The sequence below is a fragment of the Neomonachus schauinslandi genome, chromosome 11 (genome assembly GCF_002201575.2).
Source record: "Neomonachus schauinslandi chromosome 11, ASM220157v2, whole genome shotgun sequence".
NCBI classification, from domain to species: Eukaryota; Metazoa; Chordata; class Mammalia; order Carnivora; family Phocidae; genus Neomonachus; species Neomonachus schauinslandi.
Genome location: NC_058413.1, coordinates 7,035,655 through 7,059,002, shown reverse-complemented (window position 1 = coordinate 7,059,002; position 23,348 = coordinate 7,035,655). Strand labels below are relative to the sequence as shown.

Here is a 23,348-nt window from a genome sequence, read left to right as displayed (position 1 = left end):
CTCCACTCCCTGATTAAATCATAACTTAGCTTCCTCAGGGCAGGGCAGTGTCTCACCTGGGTCTCCGTCCCCTGCCCTAGGCCAGACCCCACACCCAGTAAGCACTCAACCACACTGAACTGTGTTCCCACTTTGATCCAGCTGGTTAAGGGAGGCCACCAAGCCATTGTGTCCTAGTCTGAGGGTCTCAGAGCTTAGAACCTGGAAGGAGATGCTTGTCTGTTTGTTTGTTTGTTTGTTTTGAGAGAGAGAGAGAGCACAAGCAGGGAGAGTGGCAGCAGGCTGAGGGAGAGGGGGAGAAGCAGACCCCTACTGAGCAGGGAGCCCAATGCGGGGCTTGATCCCAGGACTCAGGGATCATGACCTGAGCCGAAGGCAGACGCTTAACCAACAGAGCCACCCAGACACCCCTGGAGGAGATGCTTGTTATTGCACACTCTTCTCTCCAGCTGACATCTGAACTTCTTTGAGTCCTTAGTTCATGCAAGGAAGATATGTTGTAATGGGCTCAAGTGTGGGGTAGCATGGATTCTGGAGGGCAGGTAAAGAGCTGTCTATATTGGGGATACTTGGACTGGGTTAGGAGATGGGGCTGCCTTCCAATGCCAGGGAATAAGGGCAGGGTGAGCCCATTTCCCCTCTTGCTCCCCACCCCCATCCCTGATCATCCAGCCCATTGTTGTAGCTAGAACAACTTCTGGTTCTTCTGGCTCGGGAAGGCGCCCCATGGACCTGTTTTTCTCCCTGAGATCTACACCTCAGGCGTACACATGCTGGCGTTGCCAGGACATGTTGGTGACGTGATCCTGGGATAGGTGGTTTCACACCTGTTTCTTTCCAGCCTGGGAACGGCTCAAGGTCTCCAGACTGTGTGTCTAAGATAGAGAGGGCTCATGTGACTGCTCCTTGGAAAATCAAGTATGCCTGGCCTGGGTTTCTAGCATATAACTGGAGAGTCGCTGGAAGTCATTGAGTTCAACCTCTTCATTTTACAGATAGGAAACTAGGGCCCCGAGGAGAAGGGGCTTGTCCAGGCTGAGTCCGGCCAGGGACCCCCAGTCTTCTGACCACGGCGAAGAGTCTATCACCCCTCATGGCCCAGGCGCGCCTGCTGTACAGGCTGCTGCCTGGGTCACCTTTACCCAGCACCCAGAACGGTGTGCATCCCTGACACGTCCCAGGAAGCATCTCCCTTTTACAGGTGAGGGGACCGGCCCCAAACGACACGCGAGTGAGCGCCCAGAGCTCGGCCACCATTCTCGACTTCCTTGAACCTTCGCGACACCTTGTTACAGGCCAGTGGGCAGGCCCGTGGGAGGCCACCTGGTGGCCGAGGACGTGAGCAAACCCGCGAGGCCACAAGGCGTGGCGTCCCAGGCTTGCGCGGGCCCGCGGGAGGAGTGAGGGCGCGGGCGCCGGGCAGGGCGCATGCGCCGCAGCCCCGGGCTCCCATTGGCTCCTGCGGATTGGGAGGCGGGGCCGTGCGCGTCGCGCTTCCTCCGCCCCAGCTTCCGCGTCGCAGCCCCGGGAGCTGGAACCTAAGCGGTTGCCGGAGTCCTGGCCCACTTCGGGGCGGGAGCCGGGGCTGGGGCTCGCGGTCAGACCGGGAGCCTGCGCTGAAGCCGCGGGCATTGACTCCCTGCGAGGTGAGAGCGCGGCGACGCCCTGCGCGGGTCCCCGCCCCGGATGGGAGGGCGCCGTGCCCTGCCCGGGCATCCCGGCCAGCCGAGCTTCGACCCCGCTCCTGACCATCGGCGCCCTGACCCCTCCCACCAGCCTCGACCTCGAGTTGGCTGAAGACCCACTAGTCTGCACACCGGTGCCTCCAACTAACATTGTTCACCTTCGCAGATCAGCCGGGACTCCGCTTTTCTTCAGTGAGAGCTTGAGGGGCTCCCCAACCCTCACATCCCTGGACCCCACAGTAACCGTTCTTTCTCTTTCCCTCTGCAGATGGACGGGACAGAAGGCAATGCTGGGCACCTGGGCCCCGCTGAGCGGTCCCATCGAAGCAGCGTGTCCTCCGTGGGAACCCGAGGTGGGTCCCTGTCTCCATCACCTACCCTGCATAGGCAGTTGGAGCCCCAGCCCTGGGGAAGTGGCCCTGGCTCGTCATCTCTTTCATTAGAGAGAATTTTATATATTCATTAACAAATAAGGTCTGTGGAGGTGTGGAGAAGTGATAGAAGACAGAGCAACTGGGCTCTGTCATTAGGCTGTTGGCCAAGGTGGGTACTGTTTCTCATTTGTAAAAGGCGCATGTCTTGCAGAGCTGTGAAATTCAAATGAAATCTCATGAATGAAAGGTGACACGTTTCCATTCTTTGATTTCTTTCTCACTAACAGCGGCTTGAAAGCAGGGATCATATTTTCATTTTATAAGGAAGGAAATCGGGCCCTAGAGAGGTTAAGTCACTGGATGCTAGAGCCTTCCCTGCCTCAGATGTCCCTACCTGAAAAGTGAGTCTGAATCACAGCCTCCTAGAGATGATTTTATGGTCTGTCAAGAAAGTAGCGGTTATAGCAGAACAGACTGGAAATCCAAAATGCACTTTCACTTGTGTCAATGATAAACTACGCCTTTGCCTTTCATAGGCTTCACCCCGATTTGATCCACAGCCACGCTTTGAGAGAGGGGTGTTCGCCCTGCTTTACAGATGAGGCAACTGACACTCACGCTTGCTGAGGTCAGCCTGCTGGCCAGGGCCCAGGCCAGGATTGGGACCCAAGTATATCGGCCTCCAAGCTCAGTCTCCTCCACGGCACCTGCAGCTCGAGGGATGGGGATTTGAATCTGGCTGCTCTTCCAGGGGTCTCCCTTCGGCACCAAGCTCCAAATGAGAATGCCGTGGGCTGTCACAAGTAAACACTGAACTTTTTAGACAGTCCTGAAAGGCCATGGTATTGAGTCCTGAGGCTTGAAGAATCCTATGGAAGCTAAGCCCTGGAAATTGCTTTACCCTGGGGCAGCTTTAGGAATCCTCTATTCCGGTCTTAGCCTGGGCCAGAGAGAGACAGCTACTTGCCTAAGGACAACAGTGAGTTGGCAGCTCTCCTGCCTCCCAGCCTGATACACTAACTCCTATAATCTCAGAATGGATTGGGCCTGTCTCTGCCTCAGTCCCCACCTGTGGAATGTTCTCTGTCAAGGAAGAAGCCCGGCAGAGTCGTTGGGCCTGCCAGGAGAGGGTGCAGGAGTGCAGTGGCCAGCCTATTTGAACCTTTGCGAGTTAGAATGGGGCTAGGCTGGTCCCTGGGCCAAAGTTGCTGGGTTTCTGGGTGGTTTGAGGATCTCAAGTAAGTCTTGACAGCACTTTTCACAGCGTCTTTTGGGGCTGCTGGGCCTCTGTCTCTGGAGTGTAGCCTTGGTCACCCCCAGGGGTGTAGGGTGGGGGGTAGAGGGTTCCTATGCCTAGGTGGCAGGCCCAGCTGACCCCGCCCAGCCTCCATTGCAGCAGCTGATGTGCTGGTGTACCTGGCGGATGACACAGTGGTGCCCCTGGCCATGGAGAACCTGCCGTCAGTCAGTGCCCACGAGCTGCACCGGGCTGTCCGTGAGGTCCTGCGGCTCCCGGACATCGCCCTGGATGCCTTCGCACTCTGGCTTGTGTCCCCCCTGCTGGGTAAGGCTTGGCAGTGAGAAGCCCAGGCTGGAGGGTTGGAAGGGCAGTGACCAGGGGCAGGGGAGGGGGTCGCTTCCAGAACCTCTGGCCACTGTGCATCAGGAGAAGGTGGGACTTGTGTATGGCCTGGAGCTAGCCCCCACTTTTAGGCCCCAGAGCCCCGAGAGGACTCCTGGCTCTTCTGCCCGCACCTTCTTTCTTTCTGCTGGTGGCAAAGGAAGGGTCAAGCCTGCCCCTCAGCCTCAGTGGTGCTGGAGCCTGGGGCATCAGGTGAAGCAGGACTGGGGGACAGGGAAGGAAGCGATCCACATTCACTGAGCATGTGGTCTGTGCCCCAGCCTGAGCTGGCATTTCTTGAGCGGAATTTCTTCTTACCCTAGTGGCCCAGCTCTGTGTTGCAGATGAAGAAGTTGAGGTTTGGAGTGGTGGGTTCAGTGAGTAGTGGGACTCAGAAGAGAATGGAAGCAGGAGCTGCATCCTGCTCCTTGGGGACAGGGAGGAAGGGGAGGCCTGGCCCGGGAAGCAGCCACCCCTGAAGGTGGGGAGGGTGGGACAGGTGGGAACCCGCCTTTTCTGCAACCCTGCTTGGCTTCTGGTCCAGGACCATCTGTGTCCTGCCCTTTCAGGCTGAGATCGCAAGGCAGGGTTGGAGCAGGAGTGGGGGCAGGGGAGGTCCCTGGGGCCTCCAAATAGGGCCTCTAACCTGCTGGCTCGCACAGGAAGGGGGTCAAAGGAGAGGAGGCCCCAAGAGGTGCCAGGGCCAGGCATGTCTGCTGAGCTTAAATACTCTCCTTTCTTGTAGAGGAACAGGGGCAAGAAGGGGGTGACTGGTCCCTCGGGACCCCTAGCAGTTACCTCTTTCTTGAGGCCAGTGGGATATGTGCCTCTACCCTAGAGGGGGACCTCTGCCAGCCTAGTAGGAGAGGGAGTGCCCCTCCCATGTGTCTGCGTCCTGTCCGTTCCACCCCCCCCCATGGAAGCTTCCTGTACAGCTGCTGCTCTCACCCACCCTCTTCCTGCTGACATGTCTCCTCCACCCATTCCCCACCCAGCCCAGCTGCCCCTTTATCACCCTCCGGGTATTGGTCGGAACTGTGGGCCCCTTGGTTTGTATCTTTGGGAAGTGGGGGGTGGCTGGCCCCCGTGCCGCCTCAGGCTCCCTGTCCCTGCAGCTGGGCCCCTTGTCTCCTCCTCCTGCTTCCTCCGCCCCCACTCCCTTCTCATCACATTCCTGCTCCCCCCTCGCAAGAACATGAATGGGCTGCCTTTGTGGCCGGCAGGGTCACCCTGGGCCACCGCCCTGTCCAGGACAAGGGTGGCTAGAGGCCCCAGCATGAAGTCAGCACCCACTTGGTTCCCAGGCTGGGTTTCAGGAAGCCTGAGAGGCCATTTCAGCTCTGACTCGGGTCCTCGGAACCCTTGGCTGCCCCCAACCGCGAGTGGGTTAAGCAGTGACAGATGCCCCAGGGCTATCAGGCAGGGACGGGGTGCAGCCTGCTGGAGCCGCCTTACAAGCTGGCTGTTTGGGGAGTGTTTGTCCTCAGTGCCCTTGTCACTCTGCGTGGAGGAGGCTCCAGGGACCACCAGTCTCGTTGGGTGAAAACCTCCAGGGGAAGGCCCCACCCGAAAGTGTGTGGGACCTCAGGGTCAGGGTCCTGCTGTGATCATGGGAGTCCTCTGAGCTGCTGGGGCTCAGGGTCAGGACTGGGCTGTAGGCAGAAGGAAGAGCACCATTGTCCCGGGTCCACTCTCCTCCTCAGTGTCTCCAGGGGTCCCAGCTCATCAGGTAGAGCCACCTCCAGCACCCCCTTGCTGGCCGGTGATCTAAACGCTGGGGACACAGTGGGAAGCAGGACTGAAAGTGTCCTGCTCTCAGGGACCTCGCTGTCTAAAATGCAGTACAGGAGCTCGGATCCTGGTTTAGCCACTAACTCTTGGTGGCCTTGGGCAGGCACTGTCCCTCTTTGGGCTTCAGTTTTCCACCTGTTCCATGGGTGGTCTCTGTGCCCTCTAGCTCTGGCATCCTAGGAGTGTCCAGGCAGAGAGCACACGGAGGCCCCACTGAGTGGCCGGGTCGGTGGGGTTGCAAAGGGAGCCTCTCTTGGAGGGGAGAGGACCCTATCGTTGGGGGTGCGTGGCCAGTTCCCCTCCTGGGGAGTGGTGAGGCAGGGATGGCGACGGATGGGTGTGGTCAAGGATCTAGGTTGGAAATGAGGGCTGAGGAGCCGCTGGGAAATCTAAATCTGAGAAGCGTTGGAGGAGAAGGGGTGTGAGGAAGCCAAATGCAGGGGTGGATGGGAGAGGCTGCGGGCAGGAGGGAGGCCAGTTTGAGGACTGTGGCTACTGTTTTGGTTAGCATCAGGGGCCAGATGGAAGCCCAGAGAACAGAGATGAGGACCTTTGACTTGAAGTTGGCAGCATACGGCACCGGGCCCTCTGGTGGGGGGTCAAGGAGGGAGATAGGGCTCAGAAGCGAGGTCAGAAGGCAGGGGAAGTCAGTTGATGGCATAGATGTTACCATTCCTAGCTCTTTTATCCATAGCAGCCGTATTCATTCATCACTGATGGCTTGGAAATGGCCTCTGACTTCTCAAAGGCCATGGTCCCCGGCACATGAGGTGAAAGCACTTTCTCATTCCTGGCCCAGGGTGTTGAGTCCCGGGGCCAGCTGGCTGCCCAGAGTCAAGGGGCCGGGCGTGAGTGGTGCACTTGGCCACTCTGCCCACCTCTGTGAGGGCCTGTGGCGGGCCAGGGGTACAGCAGTGGATGGGACAAAGCCACTCTTGCCAGAGTGACCTGAGGACTCACTGGCTAGTGGGGCATCGACAGGGAGGTGACATCAGATGGTGGTAAATCCTGTAAAGGCAACCAAATGAGGGTGCAGTTGGCGAGGTGGAAGGTGATGGGGGCGCTGCCTCAGTGAAGGGTCCGGGGAAGAGGACACTAGAACCAAGACCCAAGCCAGCCAGCCATGTGAGGGTCTGGGGAGGGAGAGTGCCTGAGGCAGGAGGAACAGCAAGTGCAAAGGCCCTGAGGCACTGACAGGCTGGGAAGGTTCAAGCAATTGAAGAAGGCCGGTATGGCAGGAGCAGAGTGGGAGAGGGAAACAAGAAGGAGATGAGGTGGGGGAGCTGGATGGCATGGAATGAAGGTCAGCCGGAGGTCAGGCCTGGTGAGGGGGAGGCCCAGGCTGGGGCAGGGGCAGGGGAGGGCAGCCCCTCGGGCCTCTGGGCCTCAGTTACCAGCTTTGGGTTCTGCTTCCTGAGGCCCTGTGGGGTTCGTCTGTACCACCATCCCTGGCAGTTTCTGTCGGCCACATCCTGCGCTCCAGCCCACCCTTGGTGCCATAGTCAGAGGCTGGCGCTGCCTGGGGCCCGACCCTGTCTCCCCTGTGTGACTTTGGACAAGTAACTTAACCTCTCTGAGTCTCGTTTCTCCATACGCGTGATACTGTTATCACGGGGCAGATGCATGTAATCCGCTGGAAGTGTTTCTGGAAGCTTATACCTGCTCAGTTAATACTGGCCGTGACTGGGGCGCCCGGGGGTGCTCAGTCGGTTGAGCGACCCACTCTTGGTTTCGGCTCAGAGTCGTGAGATCGAGCCCCGCATCAGGCTCCGCACTCAATGGGGGATCTGCTTGAGACTCTCTCTCCCTGTCCCTCCCCCCCACCCCCTACATGTGCGCACGCACGCGCTCTCTCCCTCTCTCTCTCTCTCTGTCTCTCAAATAATAGATAAATAAATCTTAAAAAAAAACCGTCGGCCACGACTGCCGTCCCTGTTACTGGGTCAGCGGGCGGCAGTCGTCCCGCCGAGGCCACAGACGCAGGCCCTCTCGTCCTGCAGAGGTGCAGCTGAAGCCCAAGCACCAGCCCTACAAGCTGGGCCGCCAGTGGCCCGAACTGCTGCTGCGCTTCACGGACGCCCCCGCCGACCACGTGGCCGTGGGTTAGTGGGGGGACAGCCCCTCGGGCCCCTGGGCCTTAGTTACCAGCTTTTACAGGTTCCTTGAGGGGAAGCCGGGAGAGGGTGGCTGGGGCGGGGGGGTGGGGGGGACAGCAAGCACGTTGAGATGAGCCAGGCGTCCCACTCTCGGGACGGCCCTCAGGTCCTGTCGGTCGGGGGGAGTGAGGGCCGGGCTGGGCCGGGCAGGGGGGCCAGGCAGTGACCCCAGCCTCTCTCCTCAGATGAGCCTTCCCTGCAGTTCCGAAGGAACGTGTTTTTCCCAAAGCGGCGGGAGCTCCAGGTGAGGCCGTGAGCCCCGGGTGGGACCACCCATCGCTGGTGCCCTGTGTCCCTAGACCCCTGGGCGCTAGTGCGCCGACCCAGCTGAGCAGCCCCTCCCTACCGCGCCGGCCCGCAGATCCACGATGAGGAGGTCCTGCGGCTGCTCTACGAGGAGGCCAAAGGCAACGTCCTGGCCGCACGGTACCCGTGTGACCTGGAGGACTGTGAGGCCCTGGGCGCCCTGGTGTGCCGTGTGCAGCTTGGGCCCTACCAGCCGGGCCAGCCCACTGCCTGCACCCTGAGGTGAGGGCCAGTGTGACCCAGGGCAGGGGCCCAGGGTGGGGAGGGCTGCCCCGGAATCCTACTTCCAGGTGATCTTCCAAGATCGAGAGTCAGGAGGCCTCGGCCCTGGGGCTGGCCCTGATGCTGTGTGACCTTGGGCAAGTCACCCCACCTCTCTGAGCCTCCTTGCCCTCATCTGCACTGGGCCGAGGGGCCTGAGAATTGGGAGGTTTGGGTGAAGTGACATCTGGGAGAGGAGCCCCAGGTGTGTGTGAGGGTGGAGCCCAGCCTCCATCTGAGGTCAGGAGGGGCTTGAGCTTGTTCTTCTGGGGTTGCAGCCGGGACTGAGCACATACTGACCCCCCATCACCAGTGACAGCCCAGCTTTGTCCCAAACTCCAGGGACGAGGCGCCATTCCTCAGACACCCCAGCACGCTGGCTCTATGCTTCCCACCCCCCCTCAAGAGGCCGCACTCCTCGCTGTGTCAGTTGAATCTGCCCTGGAAGCAGACCAGGCCATCCTCCGACCTCCATGAACCATGATCCTGAGGTTCAGAGATAACCCTGGTGGAGATGAACTTCAGCACAACCTGCTCCTAGACCCACGCCCCGCCCCACCCCAGCACTGCAGGGGACAGTGTGTCGGAGGAGACGATGCGCAGAGACAGGGCCCTATGCCGGGTGACCAGCAGCCGGGGCCCCGCATGGACCACCCCGCTCAGTTGAGCCTCAGGGCTCCCCAGCTGGGCTGGTGGCCATAGGAGCCCCAGCCCTGGGGCATGGCTGTTGCCGTTGCAGCTGATAACAAACACAGCCCAAAGCGTTTATGCTCGAGGGACTCTGTCAGCCCGAGCAACGGACAGTCCTCGTTCTCCTGGTGCCGGCCCCGTGTCCTCTGGGCCGGCTCGCGCTCAGGCAGGCCAGGTAGCCACAAGAGTTGCGTGTTGGCAGGGAGAGGCCTCTTCCCTTACACACCAGAGTCCTCAGACTCACGCCGACGTCCCCTTCCCCTGGCTGGAGCCTTGGGTCCACCCGAAGGGACACCATGACCAGGGCGCTGATAGGCGGGCCCTGAGCCCGTACAGCCCCCGTGGTGGGAGTGGGGAAGGCTGGATTTCCAGATGGCAAGTGACAGTTGTGGCTGGAAGAAGGCATGTGGGGGCACAAGCCACGAAAGCCACGGCAGCCCCGAGAAGGGTGGCGGCCCCCTAGACACCCCTCCTCACACTGCCCCACGGTTGGGCCTCGGGCCAGCACGGGTTCCGTCCCCGCCTCAGCCCTGCTGCTGGCCGGGCTGCCTTTGCCGGTGGCCTGGGGCGTTCGGGCAGCAGAACCCCTCCCCTCTGAGGTGAGAATGGCATCCTCAGCCACAGTTGGTGCCAGGCCCGTGCCGCCGCCCTTCCACGCAAGTGGCGGTTAGCGTCCTTGTTTTATCCGCGGGGAACCCCTGAGAAGGTGCTCGCCGCCCCGAGACAGAGCCCCGGCTGCGCTCGGCCCGGGAGCAGCGCGGTACCCCGGCTGCCTGCTTCACGGTTGCGTGATTGGAAGCCTTTCCTTCTCGAACCTGTGCTGACGGATTGTGGGTTGGTGGTGGGTTTTGTTTTTGTTTTTGTTTTAATATATCCCTCTTTGGCAGAAAATATGTGGAGAGCTATAGGTCACTTGCCGCACCGTGTTTTCGCTGTCAAAGTTCCACTAGCTCGGAAATCCAAACCTCTCCGAGTCGGTGACACGGGAGCTACGCTGAAACCCTCCAGCCACGGGCTGGCCGGGAGCCGGGCCTGCTCGCCACTCCCCTCTTGGTCTCCCGGCCTGCCCTTCAGGCCCCTCGCCCACCAGGCGTGCTGCTGGGCCCGCGGTCCTGGTCCGGGGCTTCGCCTGCCCTTGCCCGGGAGCATGCCACCCCCTGAAGCCCTCGGCCCCTCTGGCCCGGCCCCCAGTGCCGGAGCCCCTCCTCATGCCGGGCACCCATCTTCCTTCCTCCGCAGGGAGAAGCTGGACTCCTTCCTCCCCGCCCACCTCTGCAAGCGGGGCCACGGGCTCTTTGCTGCCCTCCGGGGCCGAGGGGCCAAGGCGGGGACAGGCGAGGAGGGCCTGCTGAACGCCTACGGCCAAGTGAAGGAAGCGGTTGGCAGCGACAGCGAGCGCGGGGCCTCCCTGAGCCCCCACTACCGCGCCTACCTCCTCAAGAGCCACGAGCTGCCCTTTTACGGGTGAGCGACTCCCTGGCTGGCGTCCTCACGGGCAGCCGCAGCCCCGGGGGCTCTGCTGTCCCCTCCCCCGGCAGCCCAGCGGTCTGTCTTGGCCTTTGCCAGCACGGCCTGCCAGGGTGCCCATCTCTGCGCCAGCCAAGCTCTGTCCTCACGTGAGGTGTGTCTTCATGCCAGCACCCCGGGCCCCACGGGTACCGAGCTGGATGCCTGTCCTTCCCTCGCTCCCGTCACAGGCCAGGCCACCAGACAGGTCCTCTGCTTCCACCTGCCACAGTCACTGGGTCGGTGGACCTGCTGACCTTCCACTGAGCCGGTTCTCTCTCTCACGCTGTCCACATCGGCTCGGTGGCTCCTGTGTACCTACCGTGGCATTCTGGGCGCTGCCAGTACCTTGGGGGCAGAGAGGCCTGGCCTGTGCCTGGTGAGACTGACGTTCCGGTGGGAAGGGAGACAGCAGCAGAGGTAGGAACAGACTGCAGGCAGGCAGTCGGGGGCAGCCGGGCGACCAGTGGGGACAGCGTGACCGTACTCAGAAGGGGAGATATGGCTCAGGCCAGGCGGTGATAACGCCAGAGATGTTGAGGGTAGAGTCGACAGAATTTGTGAGACGGATGTGCAGTGGAACGGATGAAGGAGAGGAGAAGGGACTCCAGGAGTCTGGTCCGAGCAACTGGAGGATGGCGTTGTCATCAGCCGAGATGGGCCCGGGCCATGGAGCGGGTTGGGGAAGGTTGGGGGTTTGGTTTTGGATGTGTTGATCTTGAGATGCTTGCTAGATACCCAGCTGGCGATTCCGAGCACACATTCAGGTTTCTGAGTCTAGAGTCGGGTCATAATTGGTGGGCATCAGCATTTGGGTGGTTTGAAACCTGGAGCCCCAAGACGTGGCCAAGGAGATGAGTGTGGACCAGGCACGAGGAGGACCCGGGCCAGCAAGGCGGGCAGGTGAGTCTACGAGCCAGGCAAAGGGAAGTGTCCTACAAGGGAGTGACCAGGCGTCCCATGCTGCTGCTTCCAGGTCAAGTTCAACATCCCCTGTGAGGCCGATAGTTGACCTTGGCTCCAGCCTCATGGGGGTGGCAATGGGTGGAGGAGAGGGAGAAAAGACCGGAGATAGCGAGTGTGACCAACTCCTTCAGGGGTCAGTGCCATGAAATGGAGTCAAGAGGTGCAGCATTTGTGGCTGGAGTGGGGGCAGAAGGCCTTCAATTTTTATGATGGGTGAAATGCGTGTGTGCAGACAGACGATCGGCGACAAAGTGGGGTAGGTGAGGGCAGGCAAGTGGCTGCCCTGGGTCGCTTCAGGGACTCAGTGAAGTAGGAGTCCCAGCCATTCGCTGACCTTGTAGAGGTCTTGCAGGAGCAGCGACAGGAGTGAGGCTGCTCTTGGGAATGGGAGGTAGCACGTGCATGTCCCCAGGCCCGCCCCGGGGCGAGGGTACAGGCAGTCACAGAGCAGGATTCAGCAAGGGCTCTGGCTGAGCCTGGTGCAAGGGGGCGATGGGCCAGGCAGCCATAGGAGGGGGAAGGACACGACAGGGCCATGAGAGGGTGGCAGCTCAGTGAGATGGCATATCAGGGCCACTGCACCCTGTCCCATCCCCTTCTCGGTGTCGAGCCCGAAGCCTCCCGGGGTGCTCCTTCATGGGCCCCCCACACAGGGGCAGCTGGCCCCCACTGCTCCTGAAGGGTCGTGGCCTGACAGGCATGGGCCACGGGGCTCTCCCCACCCTGACATAGCCCGGCCGCCTCCCGCAGCCTCAGCCTGAGTCCTGGGGCTCCAGGCCGTTCCCCGAACATAACTTGCTGTCCCACACCCAGGTTCACGCTCTTCCCTCCATCTGCAGTGCCCACCCTTCTCTGTGCCCCTCTGTTCCTCCCCCTGCCTGTTCAAACCTTCCTGTCCTGCGTGACCAGCGCAGCTGCCACCACCTCCAGGAAGCCTCCCTCCCACTCCCCTCTCAGTTTTCGTTCACCCTTCAGTCACCAAAACAGCTTAAACTTCTCATGTGCCCGGGACAGGGCCTGGCCAGAGCACTGTGGTGATGGAGCCCAGACCCTGGACCGTCTATTCTTGGTGCCCGAGGTGACAGGCTAACGGCAGTTCCCCTCCCCAGGTGCGCCTTCTTCCATGGCGAGGTTGACAAGCCGGCCCAGGGCTTTTTGCACCGGGGTGGGCGGAAGCCAGTGGCTGTGGCCATCAGTCTGGAAGGCGTGCACGTCATTGACAGCAGGGAGAAGGTACCTCCAGCTCCTCCAGGGTGGGACCTGGGTGGGGGGCAGGGGGCCTCACTGGAGAGGGAGTAGGGCCCTTAACCCAGGCCTTCCTGGTTCTCCTGGGCCCGTGGTTGGCCTGGAGGCAGACTAGGTGGCTCATCTGGCCTCCCTCCCTCCGATGTCCTGGGGCTTCCGGTGTCATCCGGGAGCTTCCTTGAGGTCTGCTCTAGATCAGCTTCTCTGCCTAGCAGGCTGAAGCAGGAGGGTGACTGGGGCAGGGGGAGGCTGCAGCTGGGATTAACCCTCTGAGTGGAGGGAATCTGGCACGGCCTGGCCGCTCTGTTGGACCAATGGCTAGAGACTCGCTATTGGTTTTCCAGAAAAGCCTCACGACTAGAAGCCCTCCTTGATTGCCTGAGTCCTGCTTCTCCCCGCCCCCTACCCACCGCCCCATGTTTGGCGCAGGCTCTCTCTTGGTTCCCTATGTAGAAGGTCGCATCCGCATCCCGCCCTGTGGGGTGATTTGCACTTGGGCAGGAATCTCTCCTAAGCCAGCGGGCAAGTGTTGGGTGACTGCTGCTTGTCCCCAGAGTGGGACCTCAGCCCCTCCTGGGCACCTGTGCCCAAACATGCTGGGCCCAGAGCCCAGCTCAGCCTCCTGCTGAGATGCTACTCAGCTGAGCTCCTGGAGAAGGTTGCCCCTCCCACCTGTCGCTCCCCCCCGTGTGACTGCCCCAGCTGTCAGGGGCTTGGCCCGCTGGTGAGAAGTGTGGCAGCTTAGGAGCTATCACCTCCCCAGACCACAGTCCCCTGTGAGGGTCTGATGAAAGCAGGGATGCCTCGGAGAGACTCACACAGGAATTTAGATTCAGCCTTAGAGGTAAATAGCCTGGCCAGGTGTCCCCTCCTGGTGGCACCTGAGCAGGACAGGGTAGAGGAATGGACTCCGCTCAGCCGAATCCAAGCTCTGCGTCTCCCTCTGGGCAGCACGTTCTGCTGGGCCTGCGCTTCCAGGAGCTGTCGTGGGACCACACCTCCCCCGAGGAGGAGGAGTCTGTCCTGTGGCTAGAGTTTGATGGGGACAACGAGGGCACACCGGTCAACAAGCTCCTCAAGATCTACTCCAAGCAGGTAGTGGGCGTTGCCGGCACTGGGGTGGGGTGGGGGCAGGGTAGCTGGGCGCAGGGCGCCCCAGACTCTTGGAGGCTCCAGGCTGGCTGACGAGGAGGTGAGAGGGCTGCTGAGGGCCTGGGGACCGGGGAGGGGCTGACACCAGCTCACCTGGAGCCACCCTTGTGAGTCAGAAGGCCTGGTTTGGCGCCTCCCTGGGCTTCCCGGTGCTCTGTGACCAGCCCGCACTGGCTCTCTGTCCGAGGCCCCCTGGGAGTTGGGTGCTCTCGGAGCAGGGCAGGCAGGGTAGGGCGAAGGCCCCAGAGGGCCTTTGTTTCATGCCCTTTACTCAGCGCCCACCCCTGGCCCTCCTGCTCCCGCCCTGGTCATGGCACAGGCCTCCCTCCCACACCTTGTCCTTCCCGCTCGGCACTGACACTGGTCGGGATTCCTGCCCCTGAAAGCACACCTCTGCCCCGGCCGCCATCTGGGGCACCCTAGATCCCTTTTTTAAAGTAAATATTTTATTGAATTATACATAGAGACAAGCGCCCAAATCCTAAGTGTATAGCTCAACAGGTTTTCCCAAAATAAACCTATGTAACACCTTTCAGGCTGCGAAATAGAACCAGGACCCCAGGAGACCCCTCAAGCCCCCTCCCAGGCCTTCCCTCCCCCCCACCAGGCGACCCCCATCCTGACTTGTTTCACCTGGAGTCGTTCTGGCTGGTTTTGAACCTTCTAGCGGCAGGGTGTTCTCTTCTGTCTGGTCCGTTCTGCTCTGTCCTCGCCCGGGTAGGAGCGGCTCGATCTTTCGAGATGCTCTCTGGTCTTCCAGCATCCAGATTCGCCAGTCTTGACTTCCACGTTCCATCACTCAGGAACACCTGGGTTTCCGGTTTGGGACCGTTGCCAGCAACACTGCCACGGTCACACGTGTCCTTCGTGCCCGTGCGCAGGAGCGGAAGGGCCAGCTGTCCCCCGCGGTCATGCCCCTGTGAGCCTACCCCGCATCCGCTTAGCCGCTCTGGAGGGGGAGTCGCGCGATCTCCTGATGTTTTTTTCCTTTATTTTTCAGTCCGTTGTACTGAGGTATAATTTACAGTCAGCACCCGTTTTAGCAGTAAGTTCTGACACATTGACGTGCCCGTGTAACCAGCGCAGTCGGGCGACGGAGCAGCTCATTTGCTAAGCTGGTATCTTCCCAGACCTGACACGTCTGTTTACACCTTTCGTCTGTTTTTTATTGGAGTAACTTGCATCGCCCCCCAAATCTCCGCATGGCTTTTGTTGCCATCTCCCCCCTGCCTGATGACGTTGAGCAGCTTTTATGTATTTCCTTGCCATCTGGAGATCCTGTCTGTTGAAGTCTTTGCCAGTTTTCCTTTGGGGTTGTCTTTTTTTTTTTTATTCATCGTTTTGTACATTTCTTACTGCTTTCAGAGTTATGCCCCACCAAGGCATCAAGTAGCCTCCCCTTAGCTCTCCCTAGAGTTTCGCTTTCTCCAGAGCGAAATAAATACACTCAGCTTGGGGCGCCTGGGTGGCTCAGTCATTAAGCGTCTGCCTTCGGCTCAGGTTATGGTCCCAGGGTCCTGGGATCGAGCCCCGCATTGGGCTCCCTGCTCGGCAGGAAGCCTGCTTCTCCCTCTCCCACTCCCCCTGATTGTGTTCCCTCTCTCGCTGTGTCTCTGTGTCAAATAAAGAAATAAAATCTTTTTAAAAATAAATAAAATAAAAAATAAAAAGATTTTAATTTATTTGAGAGAGAGAGAGCACAAGCGGTGGGGAGGGGCAGAAGGAGAGAGAAATAGAAAAGCAGACTCCTCCAAAAAATAAAATAAAAAAGAAAGAAAGAAAAGCAAACTCCCTACTGAGCAGGAAACTCGACGCAGGGCTTGATCCCAGGACCCAGAGATCATGACCGGAGCTGAAGGCAGATGCTTAACCGACTGAGCCACCCAGGTGCCCCTCTAATTCTTTTTTTTTTTTTTTAAAGATTTTATTTATTTATTTGACAGAGAGAGACAGCGAGAGAGGGAACACAGCAGGGAGAGTAGGAGAGGAAGAAGCAGGTTTCCCGCCGAGCAGGGAGCCTGATGCAGGGCTCGATCCCAGGACTCTGGGATCAGGACCCGAGCTGAAGGCAGACATTTAATGACTGAGCCACCCAGGTGCCCCCCTAATTCTTAATAAAATTTCAGAAACTAGACGTTTTATAATTTTAAGTCTGTGATTCAAGTTACTTTTCTACATAAAGTGTGATATATAGATCAAGATTCTCTTTTTTTCTTTTTGTTCCAGTGTTATTTGTTGAAAAGACTACTCTTTCTTCGTTGAATTGCCCTTGTGTCTCTTTTGCATTTCAATTGGCCAAGTGTGTGGGGGTCTATTTCTGGATTATCTGTTCGGTGCCCTTGATCTATGTGTTTGTCTTTCACTAATACTACTGTATTGATTACTGAAACTTTATAGTAAGTCCTGAAATCAGGTAGTATGATTTCCAGAACTTTGTTCTTTTTCAAAATTGTTTTTGACTATTCCGGTTCCTTTGCATTTCCGTATCCATTTTAGGATAAGCTTGTTGATTTCTGCCCTTCTTTCCCCCAAAAAACCTTCCGGGATTTAGATTAAGATTGCATTGAATCTGTAGATTAATTTGGAGAGAACTGACATCCTAAGTCTTCCAGGCCATTATTTGTCTTTGATTTTTTTCACTAATATTTTATAGTTGTCAGCACAGAGATATTGTACATCTTCTATTATATTTACCCCTAAGTATTTCTTCGCTTTGCTTTGCTTTGCTTTCTTTCTCTTTTTGGTACTACTGTAGATGATACTTTTTATTTTTATTTATTTTTTTTTTAGTGACATAAAAGTTTATTCTTCTCTCAAATAACATTATGGCTAGGCAGTCCAGTCCAGATCTGTTGTTGTGAACTCAGAGTCCTTTACCTTGTTGCTCTGCCATACCTTTAAATTCACCTCATGGTCCAGGAGAGCTGCTTCAACTCCAGCCATCACATCTACATGCTAGACAACAGGAAGAAGAGAAAGGGAGGAACACCATGACTTTTCATTTCAATTTTCGGTTGTTCATTGTGGTATGTAGAAATACAGCTGAGGGGCGCCTGGGTGGCTCAGTTGGTTAAGCGTCTGCCTTCAGCTCGGGTCGTGATCTCAGGGTCCCGGGATTGAGCCCCACATCGGGCTCCCTGCTCAGCGGGGAGCCTGCTTCTCCCTCTCCCTCTGCCTGCCGCTCCCCTTGCTTGTGCTCTCTCTCTTTCTCTCTGTCAGATAAATAAATAAAATCTTAAAAAAAAAAAAAATACAGGGCGCCTGGGTGGCTCAGTTGGTTGGGCGACTGCCTTCGGCTCAGGTCATGATCCTGGAGTCCCGGGATCGAGTCCCGCATCAGGCTCCCTGCTCGGCGGGGGGTCTGCTTCTCCCTCTGCCCTCTTCCCTCTTGTGCTCTCTGTCTCTCGTTCTCTCTCTCTCAAATAAATAAATAAAATCTTTAAAAAAAAAAAATACAGCTGATTTTGTTATCTGCATACTCATATGCCCTGCCACTTTGTTAAACTCACTCACTGGTTCTGTTAGTTTTGTTGGAGATTCTTTGGGGTTTTCTCTGTAGACAGCCATGTCGTCTGTGAATAGGGACAGTTGTATTCTGGCTTTCCAGTCTGCGTGCCTCTGTCTGGCCTGATTGCACTCTCTCGGACCTCCAGGACAGTGTTGAATAGGTGTGAGCAGACATCCCGACTTGCTCCTGACCTCAGGGGGAAGTATGTTCAGTCTTGCTCGAAATAAGTATGGTTTTAGCTGCAGGTTTTTCAGAGACACCGTCACTGGGTCGAGGAAGTTCCCTTCTTTTCCTGGTTTGCCAAGCATCTTGAGTGGATGTTAATTTTGTCAAACGTGGTGTAGTTTCGGTGGCAGGCCCCCTGACCGTCAGGGAGCATCGCGCTGTGATTGAGGCCTTGTCCCAAGGAACTTAGAGGGCTCCCTGTTGTGCTTACAGCCCAGGGCCCTCTGTCCCCATTGGCTGCCGTCCTGTTCTCCAGCCGACTGACTGTAGGTCTGCTTGGCGGAGTCTCTCAGTGACAAAAGGAGGCAGGTGTAGAGAATGGATGCTGGCTTTTGCTCCTGGGCCCCCTCCTCAGGATGGGTTGTGTTGCTGCAGGGCCACCCTGGGCTGCACTGGGTGGGGGCAGGCACCAGGTCACTTCTGTGTCACCGTGGGGCCATCCCCTTGGCCTCTGACCCCGCTCCTCCTGTCGGTCCTCTTCTTGGAAGCACCAGCAGGCGTCGACCCACCTCGGTCGCTGCCGTGTCCCACGGCCCATTGCAGCACCTGACATGGGGTAGCCACTCTGCAACTAAGGGACGCCGCCCGCTGACAGCTTCCTGTCTGTGGATTCATCCGACCCCTGGCGTCCCCATCATATGGTATCCAGACCGTGCTCGCTGACACCCGGTCACTTCCCCTTTTCTGTCAACATGTGTTACATGTCAAATTTGTTGAGAAGGTAGCGCTTTTGAAGAATGGGCTCAGAGGCAGCCACCTACCGTCACCCCGTGTGGCCTGGCCACCACCTTCCTCATAGGCCTGCAGGTTCTTCTCTCAGACAAGTCTCTTCTGTTCCTACAACCCAGAAAGCCCCGCCTGGGTCCTCTTCCTCCCTTCCTCACCCTCCGGTAACAGCTGAGCTTCTTTCCCCCTCTGGCCTGACTGCTGCAGCCCACAGCACTCAGCCTTCTGGGCCTGGGCCTTCTGCCGAGAATGCTTTCTTACTCACCCCACCTCCCAGACCTGAGACGGGGACCCCTACTCGTCCATCAGGACTGACCTCCGAAGTCACCCCAGATGGATGCCTCCCCTGTCGCCCGGCCCACAGAGCACCTGACTTCCCCCTGCCTTCCTCTTCTTGTGTAAATGGTGTTTGTCATCTGCCTGCCCCAGCAGAAGGCAGGGGCCGGTCCATCTCATCCAGCTCACTCCACGGAGTATGGAAAGGCTGGGCCTCAGGAGGCCTCAGCGTGGCCCCTCTCTCCTCCCCAGGCCGAGCTGATGAGCAGCCTCATCGAGTACTGCATTGAGCTGAACCAGACGTCGGAGCCCGCCGCCCCCCAGGAGAACGTGTCCGGCCCCCCTGCCGCCACTGGCTCCCCGCCGCCCCCCACTCAGCGCCCACCGCTGCGGAGGCAGGGCAGCGTGGTGTGCAGCCGCCTCCAGCATCTCTCCACCATCGACTACGTGGAAGAGGGTGAGCACGCACGCGCACGCCACGGGGGCCCCAGGGACAGGGCTGCTGAGCAGTTCCGGAGACAGTGAGTTAGGGTCCGGCTGGCAGGGACCTAACTGGGGAGAGGGCGTGAAGCCGGGTGAGGGTCGCGTCTTGTGAGCTCTGGGACTGGGAATGGGGGCCTCTGGGGCCTGGCATCCTTTGCTGTCCCTGTCACTGCCGTGTCCACAGATGTGTTCCTTGCAGCCGTGTCCAGATGTGACACCCTAGAAACTGCCTATGTCTGTTATTTCAGGCGTGGGTACAGAAACAGTGGGGCCACATCCGGTGGAATCAGGGCAGCTGGTAAACGGGCAGTGCTCTGAATGCAGCGTGGTGTCTCAGACCGAGCCCTGGAGCAGACAGACGTTTATGAAAGAACTGGTGAAGTCTTGAAGTGTGTGCTTTAGTTAATCATGTGGCACCAGTGTTTATTTTTTAGTTTTGGCAAACATACGATGGTAACGGAGGATGGCAGCCAGCATCATGAGACGCTGGATGAAGGCATATAGGAACTCTTTGTATTACTATCTCTGCAACTTCTCGATAAATCTAGAATTATTCCAAAATAAGAAGCTTTTAAATGCAGTAACTAAGACCTGCATTTATTTATTTATTTATTTAAAGTTTTTTTTTTTTTTTTTAAAATTTTTTTTTTTTTTTTAAGAATTTATTTATTTATTTGACAGAGAGAGACACAGCGAGAGAGGGAACACAAGCAGGGGGAGTGGGAGAGGGAGAAGCAGGCTTCCCGCCGAGCAGGGAGCCCAATGCGGGGCTCGATCCCAGGATCCTGGGATCATGACCTGAGCTGAAGGCAGCTGCTTAACTGACTGAGCCACCCGGGCACCCCTTATTTAAAGATTTTATTTATTGGGGCGCCCGGGTGGCTCAGTCGTTAAGTGTCTGCCTTCGGCTCAGGTCATGATCCCGGGGTCAAAATCTTTAAAAAAAAAAGATTTTATTTATTTATTTGACAGAGAGAGAGACAGCAAGAGAGGGAACACAAGCAGGGGGAGTGGGAGAGGAGAAGCAGGCTCCCCGCCGAGCAGGGAGTCCGATGCAGGGCTCGATCCCAGGACGGTGGGATCATGACCTGAGCTGAAGGCAGACGCTTAACGACTGAGCCACCCAGGCGTCCCCGGATACAGTATTATTAACTAAAGTCCTTCGTTTTAGCCTAATGTCCTTTCCAGTGGCAGGCTCCCATCCAGGATGCCACACTACATTTAGTTGTCAAGTCTCCGTAGGCACCGCCGGGCTGCGAAGGTTTCTCAGATTTCCCTGGGTTTCGATGACCTTGACAGTTTGGAGGAGGACTGCTCGGGGATGCCGTAGGATGCCACGGTACTGGAGTTTGCCTGATGCTTTCCTTGTGCTCAGGCAGGGGTTGCGCGCTGGGGAGGAAGGTCCCGGAGGTAAAGTGCTGTTTTTATCACATCATATCAAAGGTGCATTAGGACAATTGGTGTTGACCTTGTCACCTGCCTTGAAATTCTAACTTGTAAGAACTCTTTTTGTCTTAGGGAGGCTCAGCTTCAGCCAGCCGTCCATGTTGTAGGTGTTTTATTTCTTTGCTCTGTTCTTGAACTGGTTTGAGCAAAAGCCCCTGGGACAGCATAGCTGGCCCGACATCACATGCAAACCCAGATTTGCCTCTGATTCGGGAGGCTGGCCACGCGGCTCGAAGAGCTTCCGTGCGGGGCTGAGGCTCAGACAGTTCGTGGCTGCCACGAGGGGGACTCCGTCTGAACAGGCTCTGGGAAGAGCCAGCGTCTGGCTCCACTGGGGGCCTGGACCATCGCACCTTGGGAAGCCCGCCCTCAGCATGTTCCTTTTTCCTCGATAGGTCAGCAGATCAAGCGGGTGAAGCCGAAGCGCACCACGTCCTTCTTCAGCCGGCAGCTGTCCACGGCCCAGGGGAGCTACACCGTGGTGCAGCCCACCGACAGCCTGGAGCAGGGCTGAGGGCAGCGGCGCGGGGCATGGCCGCGGGTCCTGGCCCAGCAGTCTTCTCCCAGACGGGCAGGACCAGGCTGCGGCTCTGGGGTGGGGCGGGAGGGCTACCTCGACAGGGAAGAAGTGGCTTCTGCCTGTGACGGCGCACGGGCCGCACACAGGCTGGTGGGGGACTCGCGCAGGGTCCTCCTTGCAGCCTGCCTGTCCTTCCCCTGGACTCAGCCCCACTGCTGTCTCAGGCCCATCGGAGGAGGCTCTGGCCGCCCCCTCCCAGCCAGGGACTTGCCCTTGTGCCCCTCTCAAGATGGACAGTGTCCCCTGCTCTGAAGTCCTCGGTGTCAGCGCTGACGGCAGGGGACCGATGAATACGGTTTGGGACCCGTAGGTCCAGTGTGTCCTTGGTCATTTCCCCGGACTTTGGTGAGCACATCCCCGCCTTCCTTCTGCCGCGTTCCACCCCCGCTGCCAGTCTGGGCATGGCCCTATGGGGCCGGAAGGAGGCCTTCCAGCAGGGACAGAGAGGGTGAAGCCTCCCACTCATACCCTCTCTGGCTGGATGGAACTGGAGGGAGCCAGGCGGGGCCCGGCTCGGGGAGCACTCTGTGCCCCTCACTCAGGCCTCGTGGTCAGGACACATTCTGACCGGAAGGAAAGTGCCTTTTTGCCAGCCTTTGGGGACAACACTGTGCCTGGAGGTGGCTGTCCTATGGACCAACGTGCCCACCAGACCCATACTCCACACTTGGGGAGGCTCCCAAACCACCCTGGTCTGCAGGTTTTCGTTTTGCTCTTTTTTCATCTGCTTCGGTTCCACAAAGCCTGGGAGCTCTGAGGTAACTTGAGGAGGACGCCCCCACCAACCTCGGAGCTGCTGGCTCTCCCTCAAGATGGCGCCGTGGTGTCCATCCGCCCGACCCTGGGGGTGGCCCATGCGCGGGGGACGTCCCATGCCAGCTGGTCTCCTCTTTCCAGGGACATTGTAGGGAGGCTGGATCTGGCGCTGGGTGTAGCCTTTCCCCCTGCTTCACCCTCCTGGCTTCTCCCAGAGGAGCCAGCCTAGAGGAGGTAGAGGACGGCCTTCCCAGCCCCTCTGCGCCTCCGTGGTGGGTCCGTGGCTCTCACGGCGCTTCCTGAGACTTTCTGCAGGGAAGAGGCCGGCCCGGCTCAGCGCTGGGCTCTGCTTTGTCCTCCCTTCCCTATGGAGTGCCTTGGCAGAGGAAATGCAAACTGGCCTCCAGGGTCAGAGCCTGCTCCCTCCTCTTCCTTTTGGTGACTTTGGAGTGCTCCAGATGTTCTGAGCTGGGCTTGCCTCCAGCAGTAGGGACTCTGTTGTTTGTTAAAATAAATTGGGGTCCCCAGGCTTTTGGAACGTCCCAGCCAGGGGCCATCTCGTCTCCCCTCCTGGAGTCACCGGAGCGGCCGCCCAGCCAGCCTGGCACCCAGCCCTCTGGTTCTCTCCTCCCACTCACTGTTTTGACCCAGGTGAATGTTTATCTGCAAGGCTGGTGGGTTGGGGGGGTGCTGCTGGCGTGGACACACATCACTTGTTCTTACTCTTCAGTCTCTCCGCTGTTCTCTGAGCATCCCTTGTGTGCCATGACCTTTTCTGCCTGCCCTTTGGGACAAAGCAGTATTTTACCAAGTGCCCTTTGAATACTCTCATTCTTTTGTATCATGTGACTTCTTAATAATAAAATAAATTTCCAACAAACTTTGGGTGGTTTACGTTATGAAATAACGAGAGTGTGTTCATTATACCCCAGGAGTCAATTACAGGCTGCTTGTTTGCTTTGTATCAGATACCCATCAAGGTATGCAGCTCTCGGCGCTGCTGAGCTGAATTTGATGGAGGGCCCAGAGTGACGTTTCCCAGTCTCGGTGGTTGGTCAGGGACTCCCAGGGTAAGGAGGTCCAGGAGGGGTTTGGGGGTTCATGGTGGGAACCAAGCGGGGAGGTCTGCAGGGAGGCAGGGGAACAAGGAGCTGACAGGGAGCAGACTGGAGCCTTTGTCCCTGTCCCATGAGTGTATGCCATGTCGCCATGGCCTGTTAGACCCCCTGCTTCCCCGTTCCTCCTCACACCTAGGGGAAGGGGCCCCGGGCACAGTCCAGACTCCAGCACCTCAGCCAAGAGGCCAGAGAACCCAGGAGGTCTGGGTGATTCTCGCCCACGCGGAGGGCTCCTCATGCCCTGGGCCTGGCCAGGAGGCAGTTCGTTTGCCACGGATCCTGTTGTGGGTAGCCACGGGCTTTGGCCCTGTAGGGTGAGCACACCATTCGGGGTTTGGAGTTCACACTGTGAACGATTTGGGAGCTAGGAGGAGCAAGCCATGTGTCTCTGTGGCAGTGAGGACTGGGACCAGGGCCTCTCCCCTAGTCATGCCTTCTGTGGGGTCTTCCAGCTGGCAAGGTCAGCACAATGCCACG

The 23,348-nt window shown here is 58.3% G+C and overlaps 1 protein-coding gene across 1 annotated transcript; it reads left to right on the top strand.

Moving 5' to 3' along the window:
* The first annotated feature begins 1,509 nt into the window (after positions 1-1,509).
* FRMD8 (FERM domain containing 8) lies at positions 1,510-22,634 on the top strand. Its single transcript, XM_021685539.1, has 11 exons — positions 1,510-1,646; positions 1,954-2,038; positions 3,456-3,623; positions 7,472-7,573; positions 7,813-7,871; positions 7,989-8,155; positions 10,124-10,348; positions 12,466-12,589; positions 13,553-13,696; positions 18,741-18,945; positions 20,813-22,634. The coding sequence occupies exons 2-11, from the start codon at positions 1,954-1,956 to the stop codon at positions 20,929-20,931; spliced, it is 1,398 nt and encodes a 465-aa protein (XP_021541214.1). The 5' UTR covers positions 1,510-1,646; the 3' UTR covers positions 20,932-22,634.
* Positions 22,635-23,348: the final 714 nt, after the last annotated feature.

Excerpts from the sequence above, each read along its gene's own strand:
- FRMD8 (XM_021685539.1), top strand. The coding sequence starts at position 1,954 with ATGGACGGGACAGAAGGCAATGCTGGGCACCTGGGCCCCGCTGAGCGG. Across the intron at positions 8,156-10,123 it reads CCCACTGCCTGCACCCTGAG|GGAGAAGCTGGACTCCTTCC; the intron begins GTGAGGGCCAGT and ends CTTCCTCCGCAG. Across the intron at positions 12,590-13,552 it reads TCATTGACAGCAGGGAGAAG|CACGTTCTGCTGGGCCTGCG; the intron begins GTACCTCCAGCT and ends CCCTCTGGGCAG.